We start from the raw sequence: 25,818 nt of genomic DNA, 5'->3' as shown, positions 1-25,818 counted from the left end.
CACAATCAGAAGCAGTGCCTGTTTTATTAATACTTCACATCTTTCCAGGGCTCAGCCTTGGCACAGAAAACAGGTTATAGGGCTAAAATTAAGCCAGTAATAATGCATACATTTGAAAGGTTAAGCCCAGAGAAGGTACAGTACTTCGTTCAAAAGGACCCATTCAAAAGGACCCATTACCATCATCCAAAGATATACAAATTATCCTTCCTGCCTGGTTACAGATTCTGTGACAGCTTTTGAATATTTATTTTCCTTACACAACTTGAAATGCTTTTTTTAAGAGTAATTATATGACCATGGGGTTGGGAAATCAAGTGGTTGTGTTTTTTTCTTATTATAACAACATCAAAATCCTTTCAGCTACTTCAGCCTTTAACCTTAGGCAACATTTGGTTTTAAAGTTACAGAAGCAGGAAGAAACCTGAAGAAGGGAGAATGTGACAAAAACCATTTGCCAGTACTGAGGAGGTGGCCATGTCTTCTAAATTCAGAATGGTGCTAGGAACAGTTTCATTACCAAAAAGGAGAAAAAGGCAGGGGAAAGCTATCTATGGTGCTCTCCTCTTTCTAGGGATCTATTCTGTTTCCAAGGATGAGCTTTTATAGAAAGGTCACATCCCTTTTGCTGGTAGCTGCTAAGGACCTGCAAGGTCAAGGTCAAGGTCATCTTGGGTTGTATCCAAGGTCAGTTGCACTCAGAAAAGACCAGGTTCTGGCACCTTCCAGAAGGGCGCCATTGCCATTCTAAGAGAACGAGGGAGGCGCTCATTGGTGAGTTCCAGCCCTTCTTTTTCTAGAAAAATAGCACTGGAGAAGACCCATTTAAATTAATACACTTGACTAACTTGACTAACTTAGGCCCATTGATTTTCAGTGGGTCTACTCTGACTAGGATTTAGTTACAATGCAACCCGTTAGGAAAAACACACCATGGTTTTCTGGTCCAAATGTCAAAAATTTACACTCGGGACACTAGTCTCAAGTCAAGGCCTATAATACTCGCTCCTTAACATATGCGTTGTTGTTTTTCTGTCACCACAACACCAGCCTTTTTCTCCCCTCCCCTCCATTAAATCTGGATTTCCCCTTTGCAGGGAAAACCCAAAGAAGTTAAAGAGAAAAACAAAAATGGTTGCCAACGACCTGTTTGCGATATCTCGGTGACCCATTCAAAGCATTAAGTCCTTGTTTGGAAGCACCCTAAATGTCTAGGCCCTAAGGCTGGACAGATAGGCTTGACAAGTGCCTGGGCAATGCCTTAAGAAACCTTTAGCAACCATGAAAGAGCTCAGCAAGATTCTGGCTGGCCAGTAGGCAGGGGTACGCGGATCTGCAGTTACAAGAAACATTCTGAAATGCACGACAATGTTAGGTGCTCACCAATTTTTTTACTGTGAGCAAATTTCCTCCTCAGCTCTACAACACCCCTGCCAAGTGGACATGGACATTTAAAAAAGATTTTGATGTACCACATAGCACTTTCATGCTAGTGACATGTTGTAGTCTATACAGGTGGAAGAGAAGCACAGCCTTCAACATCCCACCCGACAATATCCTGGCTTGCAATGCTGTCTGTCGTCTCTGGACCTAGCCGTATCAGACAGCCTCAAGTGCACTGTTTAAAAGTGGTGCAAGCTTTCAGCCCCAAGAGGCTTGCTTCGCACAGAGAAGATGAGAGGGAGAGGTTGTAATTCTGCATTAGAGAATAAGTACATTCATCACATGTGGGCAGTCACACATTCAATCCTTGGCACCTCTAGATAGGTATCTGCAGCAGCTAGAGAGAAAAACCAGGAGTGACACTGTTAGGGCAACACCAGGTGGACCAACAGCTAAGTCTTATGACTTCATAAATGTATTGAAAGACATGTCCTTGTGGAATATACCACTACATATCTATGTTAGATCAGCACCTGAGCTACTTCAAAACACAAGGCCGCCCATTAGCTATTGCAGTGTGCGTGGATTTGCAAAAAAGAATCCGAAGTACAAAATGTTCCACGACAGATCGGCATAAATCTTCAAGCAGAGGAAAAGGTCTTAGGGGTACACCCATGAAACTAACAAGACTACATTTGCTAGTCTGACATTTTTGCCCTAGCAGAACAAGTCAGTGTTGTTGACCCGATTTTACAGATGGGGGAAACTGAGGAAGAGAAACTAGGAAGCCAAATGCAGGGGGCTAACACTGAGGGCACTTCTCTCCCCTGCAATTCAGTTATTAGTGCAATCTTCCTTCCTTCCATTCACGCCATGTCTTCTCTCCCTAAGGGACACCTGTCAAGGATCCCCGATAGAGATCAATGCAATTTTCCCCTCTTCAGTTTGCCAGTAGGGAAAACATCTTTGTTTGCTTTGCCCCGGGATCTCTCTGCTACTAGTAAGATTCAAAATGGGGAGCAAGGCCCCTTCCCTCCCAGGCCACGGTGGGCCCACGCTCCTTCACAAGGTTGCAGCGCTGTCTGTTGACTTGAGCTTGGTCTCCATCTCCAGTCGCGCTTCGGCCTCCTTGTACTGGCTGGGGAACATGCTGCTCCCCACCAAACTGGCCGTGCCCTCTGGGTCACAATCCACAGGGAACGGGAAGGGGGCCGAGATGCCAGAGTGGATGGAATAAGCATCCAGCAGGAACTCCTGTTCTGCGGAATCTGGGAAGTCCATAGCAGCTGGCAGCAGGATATCGCTCAAGGTGGGGCCGTTGTAGGAAGAGAAGTCTTGGCCCAGGTTGTAGTCCTCAAAAAGGTCCGGCACAGTGATACGCTCCAAGTTGCTCAGGCTATTCCTGTCTTCCGAACCAGTCAAGGAGCCATCTGCAATCAGAACAAGGAAATCAACGCTACTCGGGGGCATTTGAGAACAGTCACAGACCCCCTCCACAAAACATGGCAGAGATCAGGGGTCAGCAAACTTTTTCAGCAGGGGGCCGGTCCACCGTCCCTCAGACCTTGTGGGGGGGCTGGACTATATTTTGGAGGGAGTGGAAATGAACAATTCCTAGGCCCCACAAACAACTCAGATATGCATTTTAAATAAAAGGACACATTCTACTCATGTAAAAACACGCTGATTCCCAGACAGTCTGCAGGCCGGATTTAGAAGATGATTGGGCCAGATCTGGCCCACGGGTCTTAGTTTGCTTACCCACGATGATGATGATGATGATAATAATAATAATAATAAAAATTTAAAAATTGTATTTATACCCCACCTTCCCCAGCCATGACCGGGCTCAGGGCGGCTAACACCCAATATAAAACAAATTGATTGAAATACAACTTTAAAACAAGATTAAAATACAACATTAAAATATTAAAATATAGCCTCATTAAATGGAAACTCAAATCAAAAACTTTTGGGGGATGAAAACGTCAAGTCTTCAGCAAGGCTAACTTTCCAAACTGGTCCTACATGGGCCAGAAAAAGCCAGGGAAGTCCCCAAATAGGAGGGGAAAGGAAAAAAGAAGAGGGGGAGGGAATCAAATTGATTCCAAGCCGAAGGCCAGGCGGAACAACTCTGTCTTGCATAGAATCTTCCTGCTTAGCAAACCCTGTTAAGTATAGCGATTTAATTTACTGAAATTGAGGAATGCTTAAATGCATCACTGTGTGCTTAATTCTGGAATGTTCCCCAGTAACTCTTGTGTCACGTGAGAGGCATCTTATTACATCCTCCATCTTATTTTGTGTGTGAGCGACTTGAGCTGTAATGGCTGCATCTCTGTGAACACTGAAGGAGAGACCCCTGTTAGATAATAAAGGGGAGAGGCTTGCTAATGTGTGAATGTATGTGACAGAAAGTGGTACAGAAGTTGATGTTCTCCCAAAGAAGCAGTAAGAAGAAGTCTGTTGGAAGGAGAAAATGGAAGCTCCTCAGAAAGTACTGCATGGCTTAGCTTGAGAGCAAACACTGGAAAAGGAAGAAACACAGTTCGTTTGACTGTTTAAGGAAGAAGCTGCAATCTTCAACTAAGAAAAACTAAGCCCATGCTTGGATAAGCATGAGAATGTGAATATTTTGCATATATTCTTCTTCAGCTATATGCTCTGCAAGTAAAAGCTTTTGTGTATTTTAACAAGTGGACACTGTTTTAATTTCAAGGAAAGAGTCAGTATTGCTCACGATTTGGCTTCCTAGCTGCAATTTAGCTACTCTGCCAACAAACCCTCACCTTGGTTTAGCTCAGTTTTTAAAGCACTTTGCAGGGACGGAGATTCCAGAATAGCCAACTCAAGTGACGTTTCCCCAAGGTAACAAGGGAATAAGAAGAGATCTTCTGGATCCCCTCCTGCCATTTGCGGCAACTGGTATTCAGAAGCATGCTACTTCTGACAGTGGAAGGAAGCTGTCAAAGGCCTAGATTTGACTTCATTTTTATACTGGCTCACCACAACAGTGGCTTTGCCCGCAAACTGGGTTCCCGAAACATTATGGAAAGCCTCTGGTGTGTGTTTGGGAAGAGGGGTTGGCGGTACCAGCGCTGTGCCCTCTTTGATAATTTTCTGTACTACTGCATAATATTCCGTTTAAAACTCAGTAGGCTCCAAACAGAGGCAGGCTTCGGCCTAGCCTGGCCGGACTGACCTGCGGACGGAGTCAAGTTGAAATGGTCCATGTACCCTGGCTTTTTTCTCTTCCTTTTGGCTTCGATCCCGTGAGGGTCTGGTGAAACAAAAAGCAAAAGGGAACTTGGATGCAACTGTCCACGGTGTGCGGATTCTGCAAAACATATCCGTGACCCCTTGGGCAGCAAACCAAGTTGCCGCCAAGTATACAAACCTGGGCCAGAGAGCTCCTCTAGGACATCGGGCATGCCTTGCTTCCGTTTTTTGTTGACCCGGTAAGTGTCTGCAGAAAGATTGACCCAAAGGTTTGCCAAAGAAGTACACTTTCATTTTATTTTTTGCATTTTAAAAGGTAAAGAGACCCCTGACCATTAGGTCCAGTCGTGACCGACTCTGGGGTTGCGGCGCTCATCTCGCTTTATTGGCCGAGGGAGCTGGCATTTGTCCGCAGACAGCTTCTGGGTCATGTGGCCAGCATGACTAAACTGCTTCTGGTGAACCAGAGCAGCGCACGAAAATGCCGTTTACCTTCCCGCTGGAGCGGTACCTATTTATCTACTTGCACTTTGATGTGCTTTCAAACTGCTAGGTTGGCAGAAGCAGGGATCGAACAACGGGAGCTCACCCCATCACGGGGATTCAAACTGCTGACCTTCTGATCCTAGGCTCTGTGGTTTAACCCGCAGTGCCACCCGCGTCCCTCGCCAGCACCCTCTTGTTTTTCCTATGGATAACAAGCCACCCACTCCAGCTTTTTGAGATTTTTCTAGGTGTTTCCCCCACCAGGAACTAAGCTTCTCTTCACAACCTTGAGGACTAGAAACTTGCAAAAGCCACAATGAAAGCTGAATTCCTCATTCTGCAGAATTTGCAGAGACTTGTGAGATAATGAGCGCTTCAAAGAGGAAGCTGCTCAAAATTTCCCACTGCATACAGAAGACGGGGACAAAACAACATCTGTTTGAACTGTAGAAGATTTTAGCAGCTGAACAAAGGGATCTGCTTTAAGGGCCCCAGACCCCAGGGAGAATTAATCTGGTTCTTGCATTCATGAAGTGCTAGGGAACCAGTGGTCCTGCTGATGTTGTTGGACTCCAATTCCCATCATCCCTGCCCATCAGTCAGCCTGGCTGGGGCTGATGGGAGTTGGAGTCCAAAAACTTCCAGAGAGCCACAACCTCCCCATTCCTGCAGTAAGGAATGAGAGAGTGCCATAGCTCAGTGACAGAGCACATGCCTTGCACGAAGACGTTCCCATGTTCAATCTCTGGTAAAAAGGTAAAGGGACCCCTGACCATTAGGTCCAGTCGTGCCCGACTCTGGGGTTGCAGCGCTCATCTCGCTTTATTGGCCAAGGGAGCCGGTGTACAGCTTCCGGGTCATGTGGCCAGCATGACTAAGCCGCTTCTGGCGAACCAGAGCAGCGCACGGAAACGCCGTTTACCTTTCCACCGGAGCGGTACCTATTTATCTACTTGCACTTTGACGTGCTTTTGAACTGCTAGGTTGGCAGAAGCAGGGACCGAGCAACGGGAGCTCACCCCATGGCAGGGATTCGAACCGCCGACCTTCTGATCGGCAAGTCCTAGGCTCTGTGGTTTAACCTCAATCTCTAGTATCTCTGGTTAAAAGGAAAAGGTATAAAGTGAAAGGGAAGGCACACTTTGTCCAAGACCCTGCCAGCCAGTGTTAAGCTAGATGGATGAACCGCCTGACCTGGTACCAGGCAATTTCTTATGCTCCCATCATACCGTTGTCCTTTGGCAGGTAGGTGAAGTTGAAGGGGTCGCTGGAGACGCTGTCCGTCAAACGGCGGAGGTATACTTCCACCTCCACTGGCTGCACGATGTCAAGGTGCTGGTACGGTGGCGTCTTGAAGACAATGGCAATCTGCCGGTGAACATCAGCTTGTGAAAAGTCAGCTTTCCCCTCCCACTTGTCCCTTCGAAAGATGATGGAGATGTCTTCTGCAAGGACGACAGAGGCAAGGAGGTCCTTTTAGATAAGGTTTTCCCCTCCAGGAAGTCTGATTATTGTCTGCCCAAGAAACTACTCTATTCCGAACTTAAAAATGGAAAGCGTAATGCTGGTGGTCAACAAAAGAGGTTCAAAGACTCTCTCAAAGCAAATCTAAAAAAAATGTAGTATAAACACCGACAATTGGGAAACACTGGACTGCGAGCGCTCTAATTAGAGAACAGCCTTTAACGAAGGCGTCATGGGCTTTGAAGATGCCGAACTCAGGACGAAAAGGAGAAATGTGCTAAGAGGAAGGCACGCTTGGCAAACCCTCACCGTGATCAACTCCCGCCCAGAAACCTATGTCCCCATTGGAAGGATGTGCAGATCCAGAATTGGCCTCCACAGTCACTTACAGATTCACTGTTAAGATTGTGTTCATGGAAGACAATCTTACTCAGTGACGAGGGATCGCCAAAGAAAGAAGAAGAGCTCGGCCTCCTCATAAGAAGAGAAGCTGAACCCATCACACTTCTCTGTCTTCCTCACGGTCGTGTTGAACCAAAGCTGAAATGTTCTGGAAGGCCTTCAAGCAGCATCTTTGGTAGTCAAGATAACCCCGGAATAATTGGCAGTTGTTGCAAGAATGAGCTCATATATGTTTATAGTCATTTGCTTTCATGTGTGGTAGTTGGCGGCCTTGATGCTATGCTTATCTGTAAACCGTGAGAAGCTTTGGCTAACTGCCACCTATGGCCTCACCGGCCAGGTGTTCTAGGAGGTTATGGGTAAACTGACGTACGCTGGTTAGTGCATAAAGGATGTACCGTATTTTTCGCTCTATAAGACGCACTTTTCCCCTCCTTAAATGTAAGGGATAATGTGTGTGCGTCTTATGGAGCGAATGCAGGCTGCGCGGCTAAGCCAGAACAGGGAGAGGGAGCGCTGCGCAGCGCTCCGTCTTGCTGTTCTAGCTTCAGGCTTTGCGGGCTATCCCAGAAGCCGACACAGGGATGAAGGCTCCCCGTGCCCTGCGGAGGCTTCGCACAAAGCTAGACCAGCTAGAGGGAGCGCTGCGCAGCGCTCTCTCTAGCTATTCTGGCTTTTGGATAGCGCCCACAAAGCCTCCGTAGGGCAGCAGGACGAAGGCTCCCCACTGCCCTGCGGAGGCTTCGCACGCTGCTCTGTCCCTTCCCCCACCTCCCAGAAAAGCCCCCAAGAACCGCGCTCCCTTTAAAAAGCGCACGGTTCTTGTGGGAGATGGGGGAAGGTACAGAGGGCAGCCTCTTCCGGGCAGGGGGAGCCTTCATCCCGCTGCCCAGGAGAGGCTTCAGCGGCTATCCCAGAAGCCAGAACAGCAAGAGGCTGTCCCAGAAGCCAGATCCCTCTTGCTGTTCTGGCTTCTGGGATTCAGATTTTTTTTTTTTCTTGTTTCCTCCCCCGCAAACTATCAGTCTTATCGTCTGATGCGTCCTATAGAGTGAAAAATACGGTATATACATTTGCTTGGAGGTGGACAAGTCATGACAACCTCTCACTGTTGCAGTGTCTGTCCTGAATCTGTAAAGGCAGTGAGACACTGCACTCTGTGTTGTAAGTTTACACCTTTCTTTAATAAAGCACTAGAATAGGCCATTCCGGCATTTTTTAAATCCCTCTTTGGGATTCCTGCCTCAAACCACTTTCACAGGCCTGCGGTTCAGAACAGCAGCAAAACAGGCACCCAATCAAACCAGCTCAGCAAGCCTGATGTGTTGGGGAACGAGACCCGCGAAAGATCCCTGGGGGTTCTTTTCACTAACCTTTCTGGACTTTATCACACAGCAAATAGAGCTCCTCTCCACCCGTACAGCTGCCATACTCCTTATTCATCCGGTAGATTTTCAGCTCCGACGTGTTTGTGGATTCTGCACGTACCCAAACCCACAGCGTTAGAATCTGACCCTGCTTCCCATAACCACATGTGTTTTCTTTTCTGCTCCATGTGCCTGCAAGGGACCTTCTCCAGAGAAAGCCCAGATCATACACATAGCAAGGGGTGCATGGGAGGAACCTTCCCTTAAAGGGCAATCATCCAAAGATAAGATACAAAACCCATTCCGATGTCAGGGCTTACTCCTTGGAAAAGCAAATTCACAGGGCCTGCAGAGTCCAGCAGTGGCCAGGACACTGATTTGAAAGCTGAAGTGTCGTGGGTTAAGGAGCTGTACTGGCTGATGATCAGAGGATCCCTGAACCCGAGGCTGGAAGGCAGGCAGGCAAGCACCTGCTGAACCATCCTGCAGCATCAGGGCCTATATACTTGGAGACAGAAAGCTCACAGGCACCTTCCCCCCACCCCAAGCCCAAGAAACCGCCTCCCACTTTACTTTAATGGTCCAATGGCACAGGAGACCAATGGAGTACAGGCAAATGTCCAGGGTATTGACCCTTCAATGGACTCCAGTTCTCCACAAAGAAGCTGAGCCCAGTCGAGGTGGAGGCCATTGTTGACTTCCAACCCTTACTGGAGCAAGTTTCTCACCAGGAGCTCTCCATGGTCCTGAAGCAACCAGCTTGCCTTACCCCAAGGCTTCCTCCCCGGATCAGAATATAACGTTTTTGATCACGTGCAGTGTGTCATTCCCTCCTATCCACTAACTACAACCCATTTTCTGGGTTTTTTAGGGTCTCAATCCTACAAAAAGCACTGGATTGGCTGGATTCCTCACACCATGTCTCTGCTCCCCCTCCCCTTGGTGTTTGTTTACTTGCCCTTGTTATTTTCCTTTGTAGCCACAGCTAAAAATCACCACTTGCCCACTTCACCACTTTCCAATACTCCCCATTGCTTACTCTTGTCAAAGATGGGTTCTGAAAGAACAGGGCTGAGGTGCCGCGTCTTCCCTGTGCAATCTTGGTATGAAACTTGAAAACAAATCCTGACCACGTTCATGTCAACCTCCTGGTGATTTTTTAATGAGCCAGCTATACAGAGAGAGAAGGAGAGAGAAAAAGTGAGAAACAGAAAGAGCAAACCAAGCACAGAATAAACGCATTTGTTTTATATGTGCAGAAACAGGGGCTTTTCAGTGGTGGCTCCCCATTTGCGGAAAGCTCTCCTCAGAAAGGCTCGCCTGGTGCCACCATTACATAGCTTTAGGCACCAGTAGGGCTACGATACGTCCGGGCTTTCCTTGATACGTCTGGGAATTGGGCAGTGAAATGGCATCCAAGCAGATTTTTTGCTGAACTGGCAAAATGCCTGGGAATACCCAGACATATGGCAAGGAGGATTGTTATTTTTTTATTTAAAAACTGCTTTAAAAATCAAAGAAAAGCCCAAAAATGTTTTGTTTCTTGGGAGATTTTTTGAAGCTAAAAAACTCAAGAACTTTATCTTGATTTTCACTTTGGGGAATATGGCAACCCTGAGTACCAGGCAAAAACATTTATTTTTCACCAGCCCTATGGCTCTCAATTATCTGTGGCCATCTTGAGTGGGTGGGATGTTTTAATCCTGTCTTTTAAAGCTAGGGTTGTCTTTTACCTGTTTTTCATTCATGCCAGTTTAAATGTACGTGTTGGTTTGTATAAGTAAGTCCCCAATAAATTTAATAAATAATACTTATAGCAGTACTAGTAGCAATAATAAGTAAATGTTAAGGGTGGTTGGACCACAGAATGCAACTATGTCTCCCTCCACTCCTATTAGGTATCATAGCACTGGTTCTTGGTGAAAACAACAACCCCATAACTCTTTTCAAAGCCCTCTTTAAGAGAGGGACAGAGCTGGGGGGCAAGATGATGGGCGCTGTAGTCCAAAACATCTGCAGCACAGGTCACAGCAACCAAAATGGCCACCATGCTCTTGCGATAAAAAACAACAGGAAGATGGCGTCCTGGATTTTGGCTTTCAGGTGTTGGCGTTCTACCAGCATCAGGAGGGCCACAGGCTCCCCAGTTTTTCCTTGATGGCCCAACTCACAAAGGCCTCTGGCCCAAAACTTTCAGATTTGAAAATAAGGGATCAGCAGCCTCACCTGTCTCGGGGACAGTCTACAGGATATCTAACAATCTAGGATAGCAGCAGGAAACGGCGCTGGAATAAGGGAATTTCCCACAAAAAAAGGGAAGATTGACAGCTATGCTCTGGCCGCCAGATTTTGGTTCTAGTCCTGCAGGAGCTACTATGACCAACCCGGCCTCTCAAGGCAGCCTATGAGAGCGCCCACCCCGCAATACCTTTGAAAGGATCAATCCCAAGTTGCAGCTTTTTCTCTATGGATTCCTCTATGTCCTTCTTCTTCACACACTGGATCCCAAGGTTGTTAAAACTGCAAAGTGATCAGAGGAGAATTTGGGGTTGAGGAAACCGGAAGGCTGCCAACAAAGGAGGCGTTTTGCTTCCAAGCTGCATTAAACCACATTGGTCTATTTCTCCATCTAGATCAATGTTGTCTGCAATTCTCAACGTCTTGCTCTTTTTCAGTCCTGACCAGAGACAGCAGGGGATCAAGAGCATACCCAGGAACTTTAAAAGATTTCGAGCCCAGGCCAATAGGCATACGTTTGCACAGAATTTGCATGTACTTGAAGGTGACAGACTACATGGGACTAGCAGAAATGACTGGCAGAATCCGAGACCAGGGAAAAGAGTCGGCGGAAGAAGACTGGAAGAAATTTAAAGACTATTTGCAGAAATATTACAAAATTAATGAATGCTAGAATGATGTTGGACAGAAATTAAGTGGTTACCAGCTGTAATGTAAAGGTTAAGCAATAAGTTATAATAAGTTATAAATAAGTTATAATAAGGATTTGTTGAGTTAAGAATTCGAATTGGAATACAAAAGGGGGAGGCGAGAGGAGGTCTGGGAAATAAGTTAATGGAAATGAGTAATGGAAATTATATTTGTTTTAATTGTGTGTTTTTTTGCTTTTGTATTTTTGTGTTTTTATTATCTTTTTTGTGTATGTTTATTTTCTGTATTAATTGGAAACTATAATAAATATCATATTAAAAAAAACAGAATTTGCATGTACTGTTTCATACGCACAGCTGCAAATTTTGACTGCAAATGCCACAGAAAGCAAACCAAGTTATTTCTGATCCAAATAACTCAAAGAAGCCATTCATTCAACTGGCACCCTTTGTACCCTGTCCCAGATCACTCCATTGCAGTTCCTCTTCAATTCATTTGCTGCCCAATTCTTTTCCCAACAGATCCTGCTTGAAATCAGTCGGATTCCCCTTCTATTACTCCCAGATCATCTCATTTATTATTATTATTTCAAAAATACACTTATTCATAAGTTATAATACAGCTTTGTCCACTGCCGTAATGTGTAATATTTGTAATATCACAAAAGGGTAATGTCAGGGAACTGCCATCGGAAGGGCAGGCGGTGTAAGGGCTCACGGAGGTTAGGGAACCAGCAGGGGGAGAGAAGGAGCTCCAAGGGAAAGTGAATCAGAGGGATGGCTCAGAGAGACTTCCAGCGAAAACAGTGGGGAAGTTTCAGGACCTCCTATAGGGACACCCACCCCTCGCCGGAAACTGTCGCGCCGAGAATCCAGAAGACGCGTTTCCGTTAAGGAGCTTCTATGTTGGAAGCGTTTCCGCAAACGCCCACTGTCGGATTCTGCCAGCGATTGAGGGAGTCATGTTTAAGGGGCTCCGCTATAGACAGAGCTTTGATAACCAGGCCAAACTCTGAGGGACTAAGCTTTACGCACAAGCAGCTCATCATCCCATCACAGGTAATTCCAATCCTCAATCCCTCATCACCATCATCTCTAAATATGGTTATCTTAAATTAATTTATCCCCCTAAAATAAGTCAGATCGTGCGCACACACACACACACACCCACACACACACACACACAATACAGTGTGGTGCAGCAGCAAAAAATATTAATGCTATTCTAGGCTGCATCAACAAATTATAGAGTCCAGGGAAGCAGTAGTCCCGCTCTAGTCTGCCTTGGTCAAACCACACTTGCAGTCCTGTGTCCAGTTCTGGGCACCACAATTTAAGAAGGATACTGACAAACTGGAAGATGTGCAAAGGAAGGCAACCAAGATGGAAACCAAGCCTTATGAGGAATGGTTGAGGGAGTTAGGTATGTTTAGCCTGGAAAAGAGGAAACTGAGAGGAGATATGAGAACCAACTTCAAATATTCCAAGGGCTGGCACACAGAAGATGCAGCAAACTTGTTTTCTCCTCCTCTGGAAGCTAAGACCTGAACCAAAGGCTTCAAGTTACAAGAAAGGAGATTCCAACTGAATATTGGGAAGAACTTTCTAAAGGTAAGAGCTATTTGAAAGGGCAACAGACTCCCTTCGTGAACACTCCTTCCTTGGAGGTTTTTAAGCAGAGGTCGGCTCTGTCATGGATGCTTTAGTTGAGATTCCTTCACTGCAGGGGCTTGGACCAAATCTACAATTCCATAATCCTAATACAATATCCCCTGCTTAAGTTAGGCCCTATTGGCACAATACACTTAAAGCAGTATCATACCACATTAAATAGCCACGGCTTTCCCCAAAAGAATACTGGGAGCCGTATTTTGTTTAGGGTGCTCATAGTCATCACAGTTTTGAATTATGGTGCTGGAGGAGACTCTTGAGAGTCCCATGGACTGCAAGAAGATCAAACCTATCCCTTCTGAAGGAAATCAGCTCTGAGTGCTCACTGGAAGGACAGATCCTGAAGCTGAGGCTCCAATACTTTGGCCACCTCATGGGAAGAGAAGACTCCCTGGAAAAGACCCTGATGTTGGGAAAGATGGAGGGCACAAGGAGAAGGGGATGAAGATGGTTGGACAGGGTTCTCAGAGCTACCAGCATGAGTTTGACCAAACTGCGGGAGGCAGTGGAAGACAGGCGTGCCTGGCGTGCTCTGGTCCAGGGGGTCACAAAGAGTCGAACACGACTAAACAACAGCTGCAATTCCCAGAGTGCTTTAACTATCAACCCCTCTCCACAGGGAACTCCAGGAACTATAGCTATGTGAGAAAGAACAGGGCTCCCCTAACAACTCTCAGCACCGTTAACAGACCCCACAGCAAACACAGTGCTGTAGCCAACTCTCCGCAGAGCGTCAAGCAATGCAAGGCGTTCTTACCTGTGCTTGGGGTTGGCTCGGGGCTTCAGCGTCACTTCGCAGAGACCATTGTTGCAGTCTTTCCCCACTAGGCTGTGAGGGTGGATCCGGTGAGGCCAATCCTTCCACACCAAGCATGCTGTCACCTTCGCTTCTGGGATGCCTGCAAAGTTCTGCAGCTGGAGAAACAAACAGAGAAGGAGGAGGCCTTCTTCCGGGGGCCACCACCAAGGAGCCCACGAACTGCTGTTGGCTGAGCTGCCCCTACAGCACCTTCCCAAAGGATAAGACTTTCACGGGTTCTGTGCAGTTCTTCACACAGCCTTCACCAACCTGTTGGCCTTAACACGGCCTTTCTCAACCTCGGGTCACCAGATGTTGTTGGACTACAACTCCCATCGTCCATGACCATTAGGTCCTGTGAGCTAAGGATGATGGGACTTGTAGTCCAAAACATCTGCAGCGCAGCCGGTTGGCAAAGGCGATCTTTTAAACAACGGCTGACCGCAATCTGGGCTTTGATGAAGCACACCGTTGTGATGCGTCCAAGGGAACGGGGGCAATTGGCAGGCCCCCAGCTGGCTCCAGCCCACCGGCCAGCAGCCGGTCAAACTCTGGTCCTCGGTTCTGCATCAATCAGCGACTCAGAGCTTCAGAAGCCTTTCAGAAGCTGAGCACGCAAGCCAGCAGAGATAACAAACTCTTCGCAACGGAAGGGCAGGCAGAGGCATATGTAAAGCATATTTAAAGGTAAAGGTAAAGGGACCCCTGACCATTAGGTCCAGTCGTGACCAACTCTGGGATTGCGCACTCATCTCGCTCTATAGGCCGAGCGAGCCAGCGTTTGTCCGCAGACAGCTTCCGATCCAGGTCATGTGGCCAGCGTGACTAAGCCGCTTCTGGCAAACCAGAGCAGCACACGGAAACGCCGTTTACCTTCCCGCCGGAGCGGTACCTATTTATCTACTTGCACTTTTACATGCTTTTGAACTGCTAGGTTGGCAGGAGCAGGGACCGAGCAACGGGAGCTCACCCCGTCACGGGGATTCGAACTGCCGACTTTCTGATCGGCAAGTCCTAGGCTCTGTGTTTTAACCCACAGCGCCACCCGGGTCCCTAAAGCATATTTACAAGCAGTTTATTCAGCATAGATCAGGACAAAGAAAACATGTCTGCTCTCCTTCGTGTCCAAGCAAGAAGCGTAAGGCAAAATCTATACACAAACGGAAGTTCCCAGCAAGCTGTGCTGGAATGTAAACAGACATGTGACATACAACAGCTTAGGTTTAGGTGGAACAGAACATCAATATCCTAACACACACCGCTCACCTCAATGGTCGGCAGAGTTTTGTTGGTCTCGGTGCTGAATTCGCCCAAGATGCTTCCAGCCGACCTGCCTTCGCACTGGTAACGGAAACGCATGCCCCTCTGCTTGGGCTGCTCTGTGATCACCAGCTTGGGCGGCTCCTGGATGACGTCGTCCAGCTGCTCTCGGGACATCCCAGGACGCAGGGAAGAGGGGAGAGGGGGCCAGGAGTCATCAGAGCATCTGCTACTGGGCAGCAACGGGAGGGACGTCCCCCTTGGAACCAGCTGGGGCCTTAGCGTCAAGTCGTTAAGGTTCTGAGAGAGCTGGGATGGAGACGGGTCTCGCAGCACGCAGGAGGCTGAGAAGCAGGAGGAGCCATAGGGCCGCGACAGGCTCAGGCCCATCGACTCAGCTGGTCTCGGCATTCCAGCTGGTGATGTTAAGTTGGAGCGTTTGGGGATCAGCTCGGCTGGCCCGTTAAGCGAGACCCTGGGGGGAAGCGAGACAGGATCCACCTCGAAGCCATCTTCCTTAATCAGTTCATCAATGATTTCTGGAAGGCAGAATGAGAGCAGGGAGGGGTTAAGTTCCAGGTTCCGTTCAAAGCGTCAATATTCGTGTTTAAACCTCTGTATGGCCTTGGACTTTATGCATCTCAAGAAATCCCCTTTCCCATAGGAACCACAAGCGCTGCAATCGTCAACAAGGCTTCTCGTTGAAAGAGCTAGAGATGTTCAGCCTGGAAAAGAGGAGATGTGATAGCCACCTTCAAATATCTCAAAGGCTGTCGCGCGGAAGATGGAGAAAACTTGTTTTCTCCTGCTCTGGAGCGTAGGACTTGAACCAATGCTGGGGGCGCTGCCACTGCGACCAGCTACAGCGACAATTCCCGGGAGAAAACCAGGAGGAGGACAGATCAGAGGAGTCCCAAGGGAAGGGCAATCTTGTTTTTTAAACTGTATTTTAATCAACTTGTTTTTATTATTGGTTGTTAGCCGCCCTGAGCCCGGTCTTGGCTGGGGAGGGCGGGGTACTACTACTACTACTAATAATAATAATATGAGTTTGTACTACTGATGAAGCCCAGGACAGCAAAACAAAGCTAATATTCTGGAAATCCTTGTCTTTGTGAAAAGGATTCTGTAGAACTGTAACAACCTTTCGTGTGGATTGTTGGACTCTATGAACAGACAGGTGGAATAGACACTTATACATATATGGACCTTATGCATGAACTGATTAGAGAATGAACTGATCCACTGGGTCTTCTACTTTTTTCGTTGACCTTTATGAGCTACTTTTGTTGAAATCTACAATTTAATACAATGAATAGTATACTTGATTTATTCAAATGTACAGCCGGTTACGTCTTGTGTGTTTACTGAATATGTTTCACGTAACCAGAGGTTTGTTGTTGTTTTGCGAACCTCCACTATAGCCAAAGAGAGCCCAGAGTGGGAAGGGAGGAGAACAACGCACAAAGTAGAAAACACAAAAGCAGCGTGTGCCCCACCAGCATCCCTTGAAACACTGCCACAGCTCACTGATCAGACAGTACGCCTAAGTGACTTCCACACACAGAAGCAGCCACTGAACTCCGACAAATCTCTATCTCTTAACACGGTACCGGTGCATAAAATCTTGTTCACGTGCTTAGATTAAAGCCACTGAATTATGTGACACTAAGGGACATACACACGTACTTTAGCCACCAACTGGTCCTCCACACATACACAGAGAACTTGGTTTAGATGCAACAGTCAAATCATGATTTTGCCATCTCGAATGGGCTTTGTGCTCCTGCTCCTCCCCTCCCTCCATCATTTTCCGGTTCACACAAACCATGGTTTGCCATTACATCTGAATCAGCAAACTATGGTTTTCCTCCCAACGAGGAATGTTAATCAAACTACTGTTTCCAGTTCTAGTTTGGAAGCAAACTGTGGTTTGCCCAGTTGGATGCAACATCAAATAGCGGTTTGCTGAACCAGGAAGTACAGTAAAGGATATGTGCTTAAGCTCTAAAGGGCAAACCATGCTTTGGTCATTAAATGTGAACCAAGCCACATGCAGAAGAAGAAGAAGAGTTTGGATTTGATATCCCGCTTTATCACTACCCGAAGGAGTCTCAAAGCGGCTAACATTCTCCTTTCCCTTCCTCCCCCACAACAAACACTCTGTGAGGTGAGTGGGGCTGAGAGACTTCAAAGAAGTGTGACTGGCCCAAGGTCACCCAGCAGCTGCATGTAGAGGAGCGGAGAAGCAAACCCAGTTCACCAGATTACGAGTCTACCGCTCTTAACCACTACACCACACTAGCTCTCACTTACTGTATATTCCTTGTATATGTCAAGAATATATCATCCTAATATTGATTTTTTTTCCTTACCTGAAGTTTGCTTCACTACTCTGCCCCAAGCCCCAGAATCCTTACCTAATTCATCTGAAAAGAAAAGAAAGATAGATCAGTATTTTAAATCAAATCACAGCATATTCCGCCTGTCTGCACATATTGAACGGTGAGGGGTTCACAAACCCAGCACATGTTACTAACTCATCAGCCCTGCCTTCATTAAATGGTCATTAGGGGTCCCCTGGGGAGAGGGATTGATTGAAAAATTAACAGCAATAATTTAAGACTTTTGAAAAGTTTTTTAAAAAACTAAAAGCACATAAAAACTTTTAAGTACATCCTGGGAACCTACAATAAACGCAAATAATAACAGTAACAATAGTTCCTAGCTTTCCTTCTTTTCTTTCTTTCATCGCTAACCTGGCTTGAGAGCAGTACATGTGAAAAGGATCTAGGAGTCTTGGTTGACCACAAACTTGATATGAGCCAACAGTGTGACGCAGCAGCTAAAAAAGCCAATGCAATTCTGGGCTGCATCAATAGGAGTATTGCATCTAGATCAAGGGAAGTAATAGTGCCACTGTATTCTGCTCTGGTCAGACCTCACCTGGAGTACTGTGTCCAGTTCTGGGCACCACAGTTCAAGAAGGACACTGACAAACTGGAACGTGTCCAGAGGAGGGCAACCAAAATGGTCAAAGGCCTGGAAACGATGCCTTATGAGGAACGGCTAAGGGAGCTGGGCATGTTTAGCCTGGAGAAGAGGAGGTTAAGGGGTGATATGATAGCCATGTTCAAATATATAAAAGGATGTCACATAGAGGAGGGAGAAAGGTTGTTTTCTGCTGCTCCAGAGAAGCGGACACGGAGCAATGGCTCCAAACTACAAGAAAGAAGATTCCACCTAAACATTAGGAAGAACTTCCTGACAGCAAGAGCTGTTGGACAGTGGAATTTGCTGCCAAGGAGTGTGGTGGAGTCTCCTTCTTTGGAGGTCTTTAAGCAGAGGCTTGACAACCATATGTCAGGAGTGCTCTGATGCTGTTTCCTGCTTGGCAGGGGGTTGGACTCGATGGCCCTTGTGGTCTCTTCCAACTCTATGATTCTATGATTCTATGATTCTAGGAAGAATTAAACTCTGGGTTTCCAAGAAGTTGATCAAAGGGATACACGTGATCCGAACGCAAGTGGTCCTTACCAGCCGTCTCTGCTGTGGGCTGCATGATGGAGAAACTGGAAGCTGGGAGGGAGGAGCCTGCGAAGAAAAACAATGTGTTGGGAAGATGCATTCTACCATAATTTCCAGGCCTTGTCCACCAAAGGAAGTGTTCATAACCAGGGGAGACCAACGGAGGCAGCCCAGTATTAGAGAAGGCCAGGGGCAATCAGCAATGTTTAAATGCAGACCTCATTTAAAACAACCCACGATGCCCCAGATGCAGTGTCGCTCCAGGGCATCGTGGGAAATTCAAAATGGCATCTTCAAGCCACTCAGCATGGCGGCTGTTCAAGGTGCGACAGCAGACCAGTCTGACCTTTTTTCACCTGGTTAGTCTTCCTTCCATCCTCAAATTCAGTACCCGGAAAACCACCTTCCCTTTTTAAGAGTGCCTGAATTGCAGGGGTAAAGAGGTTATGAAGCTAAAGGCTATGTACACCGCATGCATTCAAAGCACACTGCTTTCTCGCAAACAATCATGGGAACTGTAGTTCACCCCTCACAGAGCTGTAACTCCCAGTACCCTTAACAAAGTACAGTTGTCATCATCATTTGTTTATTAATCGCCTTATAACCTAACGCTTTCTTACTGCCCCAGAATTCTTCCAAGCTACAGATATATTGTCTACTGCACCATTCACCTTCTAGGGCCAAATATCTACCTTTTGCTTTAATAATAAACGTAAGAAAATCAGGCAAGCACTGCTTGATCAGGCTAATGGGCCATCCTGTATCTCACAACAACAGTGGAGACAGAAACATCCATATTTTGTTCACTTTCCCATTTCACTGCCATACAGCGTATAGTTTCTAAGAGCCTGCCACCTCCAAGGGATCTCCAAACACCAATGGCTAGGGTCTTACACATTTAAGTTGCAGATAGGGGACGCGGGTGGTGCTGTGGGTTAAACCACAGAGCCTAGGACTTGCCGGTCAGAAGGTTGGCGGTTCGAATCCCCATGACGGGGTGATCTCCCGTTGCTTGGCCTCTGCTCCTGCCAACCTAGCAGTTCAAAAGCACGTCAAAGTGCAAGTAGATAAATAGGTACCGCTCCAGCAGGAAGGTAAACGGTGTTTCCGTGCACTGCTCTGGTTCACCAGAAGCGGCTTAGTCATGCTGGCCACATGACCCGGAAGCTGTACTCCGGCTCCCTCGGCCAATAAAGCGAGATGAGTGCCGCAACCCCAGAGTCGGCCGCGACTAGACCTTATGGTCAGGGGTCCCTTTACCTTTACCTTTAGTATCAAGATGCATTCTCTACTTAAAAACACCTCATAAGAAATCAGAGCAATTTGAAGAAATCTGTAAAGCCACTAGCCCATCAAAAAAACACCAAAAACCCTACTAGTCTACCTGTCTACATACACCTAAGCTTGCTCAACATTTTGTTGTCTGGTTACCTGGAGACAATTTTTGCTCACCACAGGCGACCAGGCAGACGTGAGCCCATTTGCAAAGACGGGATGATCAAAAAGTCTTTAAAAACAGAGTCACCAGCTTGGCACTCAAGGGTCAAACTTTCTAAAACCAAATGACCGTTCACAGAGCAGGAAACATCCACTTCAAAACATTGGGAGAAAGCAAATAAAATGGATTTTACTTGCCCGCCTCCAGAAACTCAAATAACACATTCGTGCCCCTTCACCTGCCAGTGTAAGAAACCTCTCTGCTCCTTTAACTTAAGAAGTCTCTTGTGTGAAGTGGGGGTGGAGAAGGAAGAACCCCCTGCCTTTTCAGAAAAGGGATATCCCCAGGATGGCCACATGGCTAGAGAAGCGACCAAGAGAACCCAAACACGCCCGCTCCTTCTAAATGCAGGATTGAAATGCAGAAATCAGCAAGCTAAGCTTAACAGTGTGTGGAAATGAGCAGGCAGCAAGATTTCGACCTGTGCTGCTGAAAGCCAGAGGAAAAGCAGGGAAACCCACCCCAAATATTTCCCCCCCTCCCGTGGGGAACCTACAAGCAGATCGGAGCAACTCTCCCCTCGCCTCCTGCGGGTTTCCAGCATTTAGAGGCACAGCAGAGACGTCCCCAGGCCTCCCAGCGACCCAATCTGTTGCCTAGACAATAACACAGTGCCCCCAACCCCTGGGCCGGTAACTGAAAAGTCACACACGCCCTCTCTCCCCTAGAACTCGTTTCACTCCAGCTGCCCCATACCTAGAGCTGGGGAAGGGAGCATCTCTTTCCTCTGCCACAGAGGCAATCGCATCGGCTCCCGTCTCACCCCAGGCCTCTTCATAACCTGGTCCTGAGCTCCATTCCCCCCTCGGTCAGCCCTCAAGCCCCAATTTCTCTGTGTCTGTCTATTTTTATTATTTTTTTAAAGCTTTGAGGGTTCTTGGAATTCCCCTGCTCTGCCGGCTGCTGCTTCCTCATTGGCTGCTGGCTGTCATGAAGTCATGCTCAATGGAACGGGAAAGCCCCCAGCCTAGCGGTAAAGGGCAGGATCTACTCTCAGGCGTGGAAGAAAAAAAAACCCAAAACGCAGCAAAAAACACACACACAAGAACCAAGAACCGAGAAAGGAAAAGCAAACAGGCACTCCCTTGAACTTAGTAACGCAACAGGTGCTAGGCTAAGCGGGGGTGGGAGGGGGTGGATACTTGGTTTCCTACACTCGTTTTCTCTTTCTCGGTCCGGGCAGGATCAGGCCTGCATGCACACCCAGTTGTTCCGCTTCCAGAGGCGGCCAGGCAGATGCTTCTCTGGAAAGGTCACGAGCAAGCAGGCCAGGAAGGAAAAACAGCCTTCCCCTTAGCACCTGTTGCTCCAAGGTAGACTGCCCCTGCAGCTGGAGGTTCCATTTAGCTGCCCTGGCTTAGCGGTGTGCATTCCGAAACCTGCCCTCCATGAATTCCGACAACTAAGCCTTTTCAAAGAGCAAGTCAACCTCCACACACAGGTGAATTTTACAAGATAATAAGCTCGGTGACAAATTACTTCCTAACAGCAGTCCTGAGCCTACTTGCTAACTAGCTCCTAGTAACAGGAGAAGAAGAAAATAATTCTAACCCATCAACTCTTTCCACTCCTAAATTTATAAACATCTGCTGTGTACCCCCACTCACCCGCTTTTAAGGCTATTATTAAAGGTTGTTTTATAATACTTAAAAACAATGGCTTGGAGGCAGTGAAGTTGCATGCTAAACCGAAAAGAAAATAAAGCAGCCTCCTTTTCCCCTGTGTCTTGCGGAGCAGCCCGATGGTCTGCAAAAACCCAGAGACCAAACTGTTTTTTCCCCAACACTGCTGGGACTCCAATTCCCATCAGCCCCAGTTACGATGGCAAATAGTCCTGGATGATGGGATTTGGAGTCCAATAACTTCTGGAGCGCAACAGGTTTCCCATTCCTGCCGTAAAGGAAGTTCTTCCTAGGGTGCAGGTGTTTCCCTCCATCCTCTGAAAAGCTTCACCTGTGCTAATATCTGCTGGTACTTTAAACAGTTGGCAACTCAATGTGGAGATACTGCACGGTTGCTAAACAATCTCTACTCACAGACCAGAATTATCCGTGGTACCTAAACATGCCCCAGGAAGAGTGGGAAGGATCCCAATTTCTGTTTGCTTGTTTCCCCCTCTTTCATCACAGAGTTTCTCTTAACTTCAGCAAGAAATTGAACCCTGTAGGGAGTTCAGCGGCCCCTTACCCAGCTCTTCTTTTAGCTGTGTGCCTTCTCCAAATTGCCCCAACTCCTCAAGGCAGGGCTCAGGTTGGAAGATTTTTCCCTGGGCAAATTTGCATCCTCCTTCTTCTTCTCCAGCATCTTTCCCCCCAGCACCAGGTTCAGCTTTTGGTTTCGGGGCTTCCAGGCTCATTTCTTTTGAAGAGGAAAGGGATGGGGGGGAATCAGGAAGGATTTCCAATTCCAGGAAAAGAAAAGAGGGCTGTCATGACCGGAACACACAGCCCCCTTCCCCTCCTTGGTCTTTTGGCACCGGAAGCTCCCTCTTCCCAAAAAAAAAGAAAGAAAGAAAAAAGTTATTGGCCAAGCCGATCAGCCATGTGGTTTTGAGAAACACAAACTGCCAGAAAGAGAGCACTGTGACCGGAGCTCAGCTTGATGGTCCACATTTGACTTTAACATCTGTCCACGGAGGCTGGTCCATCAGAGTGAATGGGGCACCTGCCCCCCCCCCCAGTCCTCCCCTGCCTGCCTTCCTATGGAGGGAGAAATGATCATCATCTTCTTCATCCTTATCCACAAACATCATACATTTGAAGTGCACCCGCACCAATAAACCTGGGAACTGTAGCTTACCCTTCACAGAGCTTCAATTCCCAGTAAAGGTAAAGGTAAAGGGACCCCCTGTTTTTTTATATGCCTGTTGTCTTTGTCCATGGAGTTTTCTTGGCAGGGATACTGGAGTGGAAGAGAAGGCTCCCTGGAAAAGACCCTGATGTTGGGAAAGATGGAGGGCACAAGGAGAAGGGGATGACAGAGGACGAGATGGTTGGATAGTGTTCTTGAAGCTACCAGCATGAGTTTGACCAAACTGCGGGAGGCAGTGGAAGACAGGAGTGCCTGGCGTGCTCTGGTCCAGGGGGTCACGAAGAGTCGGACACGACTAAACGACTAAACAACAACAACATAGGGACCCCTGACTATTAGGTCCAGTTGTGGCCGACTCTGGGGTTGCAGCGCTCATCTCGCTTTATTGGCCAAGGGAGCCGGCGTACAGCTTCCGGGTCATGTGGCCAGCATGACTAAGCCGCTTCTGGCGAACCAGAGCAGCGCACGGAAACACCGTTTACCTTCCTGCCAGAGCGGTACCTATTTATCTACTTGCACTCTGACGTGCTTTTGAACTGTTAGGTTGGCAGGAGCAGGGACCGAGCAATGGGAGCTCACCCCATGGCGGGGATTCGAACTGCCAACCTTCTGATTGGCAAGTCCTAGGCTCTGTGGTTTAACCCACAGCGCCACCCGCGTCCTCAATTCCCAGTACCCATAACCAAACTACAGTTCCCAGGATTCTTCGGGGGAAGTAATGTTGTTTTAAATGTATGATGTGTGTGCAGATATATCTATCAGGGTTGCCCTCGTAGAATTCAGCAAGCAGGAAGATGCGAACAAAACCAGAACTAGTTAGCACTGCCAGTTCACTGGGTTTGGCTTTGCTGGCAACAAAAGTGGGACAAACAACAGCAACAACAACAACAGAACATTCGTGGTATAGAAAATGAATTGCGGCAGGAAACTACGGAACGTGCACCAACTGGAAACGAAACAGTACGTCTGCACGAAACGTTTGCAGGTGAAAACAGTATTGGAACTCCCTGCCTATTGATATAAACCAGGCGTCTCCACTGTACTCTTCAGTGCCTGCTAAAAACATTACAGAGAAGCAAACAGATGCTTAGAAAATTGAGGTGCTTTTCATCTGCTTCAGTATTTTAACTTTTGCATGTTTTAAAGTATGGTTATATTTCCCCGCTGGTTTTATTGTTTTACTTTTTGTAAAACACTTGGAGGTTGTTGTTTTTATTACATTCAAGTAGTGTGTAAGATTTATGAAATAAACTAATATTAATAAATTTGAGAGTGCGATTGTGTATAACTGCTCTGATAGCCTCATGAGCACGAACCAACATGAATGTACCATGAATAGGATGTCTGGATAGGACCCTAATACAGTGGTACCTCAGGTTAAGTACTTAATTCGTTCCGGAGGTCCGTACTTAACCTGAAACTGTTCTTAACCTGAAGCACCACTTTAACTAATAGGGCCTTCTGCTGCTGCCGCACCGCCGGAGCATAATTTCTGTTCTCATCCTGAAGCAAAGTTCTTAACCCGAGGTAATATTTCTGGGTTAGCAGAGTATGTAACCTGAAGCGAATGTAAACCAAGGTACCACTGTAGTAGATTCTGCCCATTGAAACCATAACTTACTATCTATTGTTCTCCAAAAGCAAACAAACAAAACACAATAATCCTTTGTAATGCAAAGCATACTGTAAAGCTGTAAAAAGAGAAAGAAATGGATTTTTCCCCACTTTCTACTGTTTCAGTCAATATTTGAAAAGAGATTTGAACGCTGCCCCATTGTGGTTGTGAGTTCTGAAGACATGGTGGTTATTTTGGACTAATTTATTTTTTAAAAAGGAAATGATTATTTTTTTGAATTAGGGAGCATGACACCATTTGGTACAGCCAACTTCAGATTATTTCATCTGGAGTAATCTGCGGTAGGTTTCCTTCTCTTTCCTTCTTCTTATTATTGTAAATTATGAAGAGCATTTATACGCTGATTTACAATGGCCTTCAGTTAATAGGCTGCATCCAAGGATGTTGTTGTTTAGTTGCTTAGTCGTGTCCGGCTCTTCGTGACCCCCTGGACCAGAGCATGCCAGGCACTTCTGTCTTTCACTGCCTCCCGCAGTTTGGTCAAACTCATGCTGGTAGCATCGAGAACGCTGTCCAACCATCTCGTCCTCTGTCGTCCCCTTCTCCTTGTGCCCTCCATCTTTCCCAACATCAGGGTCTTTTCCAGGGTGTCTTCTCTTCTCATGAGGTGGCCAAAGTACTGGAGCCTCAGCTTCAGGATCTGTCCTTTCAGTGAGCACTCAGGGCTGATTTCCTTCAGAATGGATAGGTTTGATCTTCTTGCAGTCCATGGGACTCTCAAGAGTCTCCTCCAGCACCAGAATTCAAAAGCATCAATTCTTCGCCGATCAGCCTTCTTTATGGTCCAGCTCTCACTTCCATACATCACTACTGGGAAAACCATAGCTTTTACTATACAGACCTTTGTTGGCAAGGTGATGTCTCTACTTTTTAAGATGCTGACTAGGTTTGTCATTGCTTTTCTCCCAAGAAGCAGGCATTCAATTCAGAGCAGATCAATTGAAATTAATGACCATGACTACCTTGGGTATACTCTGAATAGGATACAACCCCGACCCCCCCCCAAAAAAAAACCCCACTGAAAAAACAACATACATTCAATCATTCGGAAAATCTTATCTAAGGGGAAAAAGCGAAGAGTTATGCAACACCTTAAATGCGAATTTATTATTTCGCAAACTATGGCACGTTATTAGCATTTAGCTTCCCCTCACATGTAAGTCTGCAGCATGTGGTAAAGATGGAAGCGCGTGCAAAAAGCGGAAGGCGGCAGCAGCAGTTAATTCGGATTAATTCCTCCGGGGTCAACAAACCAGGATCTGTCTCCCTCGCAGGCACTCGGCACTCCCATGCTGCGGAGCCGCTCGCGAATATACGGTAACCAGAGGGCGCTCCGCCCAGACTGAGTTTAGAGGGCAGGAGGTCACGTGGACCAGAGAGAGAGAGGGGGGGGGAGGGCGGGAGCA

General features: G+C 47.0%; 1 protein-coding gene across 3 annotated transcripts; it reads right to left on the bottom strand.

The window, feature by feature from the left end:
• RELB (RELB proto-oncogene, NF-kB subunit) lies at positions 1–22,440 on the bottom strand. 3 transcript variants are annotated; one of them, XM_079985471.1, is made up of 12 exons: positions 22,153–22,440; positions 18,477–18,533; positions 17,315–17,368; positions 14,946–15,478; positions 13,638–13,795; positions 10,750–10,841; positions 9,361–9,492; positions 8,328–8,432; positions 6,318–6,533; positions 4,781–4,849; positions 4,586–4,663; positions 1–2,813 (listed from the first exon to the last, which is right to left on the bottom strand). In XM_079985471.1, the coding sequence occupies exons 1-12, from the start codon at positions 22,319–22,321 to the stop codon at positions 2,446–2,448; spliced, it is 2,031 nt and encodes a 676-aa protein (XP_079841597.1). In that variant the 5' UTR covers positions 22,322–22,440; the 3' UTR covers positions 1–2,445. The 3 variants fall into 3 exon arrangements, with proteins under 3 accessions (XP_079841597.1, XP_079841598.1, XP_079841599.1); XM_079985472.1 differs by lacking the exon at positions 22,153–22,440 and adding an exon at positions 20,662–20,863; XM_079985473.1 differs by lacking the exons at positions 17,315–17,368; positions 22,153–22,440 and adding an exon at positions 20,662–20,862.
• Positions 22,441–25,818: the final 3,378 nt, after the last annotated feature.

This window comes from Podarcis cretensis (assembly GCF_951804945.1).
Source record: "Podarcis cretensis genome assembly, chromosome: 8".
Classification (NCBI taxonomy): Eukaryota; Metazoa; Chordata; class Lepidosauria; order Squamata; family Lacertidae; genus Podarcis; species Podarcis cretensis.
This window is presented reverse-complemented; position numbering and strand designations above follow the sequence as displayed.

Bases quoted from the DNA above. Each gene is read 5' to 3' on its own strand.
- RELB (XM_079985471.1), bottom strand. From the start codon at position 22,321: ATGAGCCTGGAAGCCCCGAAACCAAAAGCTGAACCTGGTGCTGGGGGG. The intron at 4,850-6,317 runs GTATGATGGGAG...ATCTTTCTGCAG, and splicing joins CTACCTGCCAAAGGACAACG to ACACTTACCGGGTCAACAAA. The intron at 4,664-4,780 runs GTTTGTATACTT...TTGTTTCACCAG, and splicing joins AGAGGAGCTCTCTGGCCCAG to ACCCTCACGGGATCGAAGCC.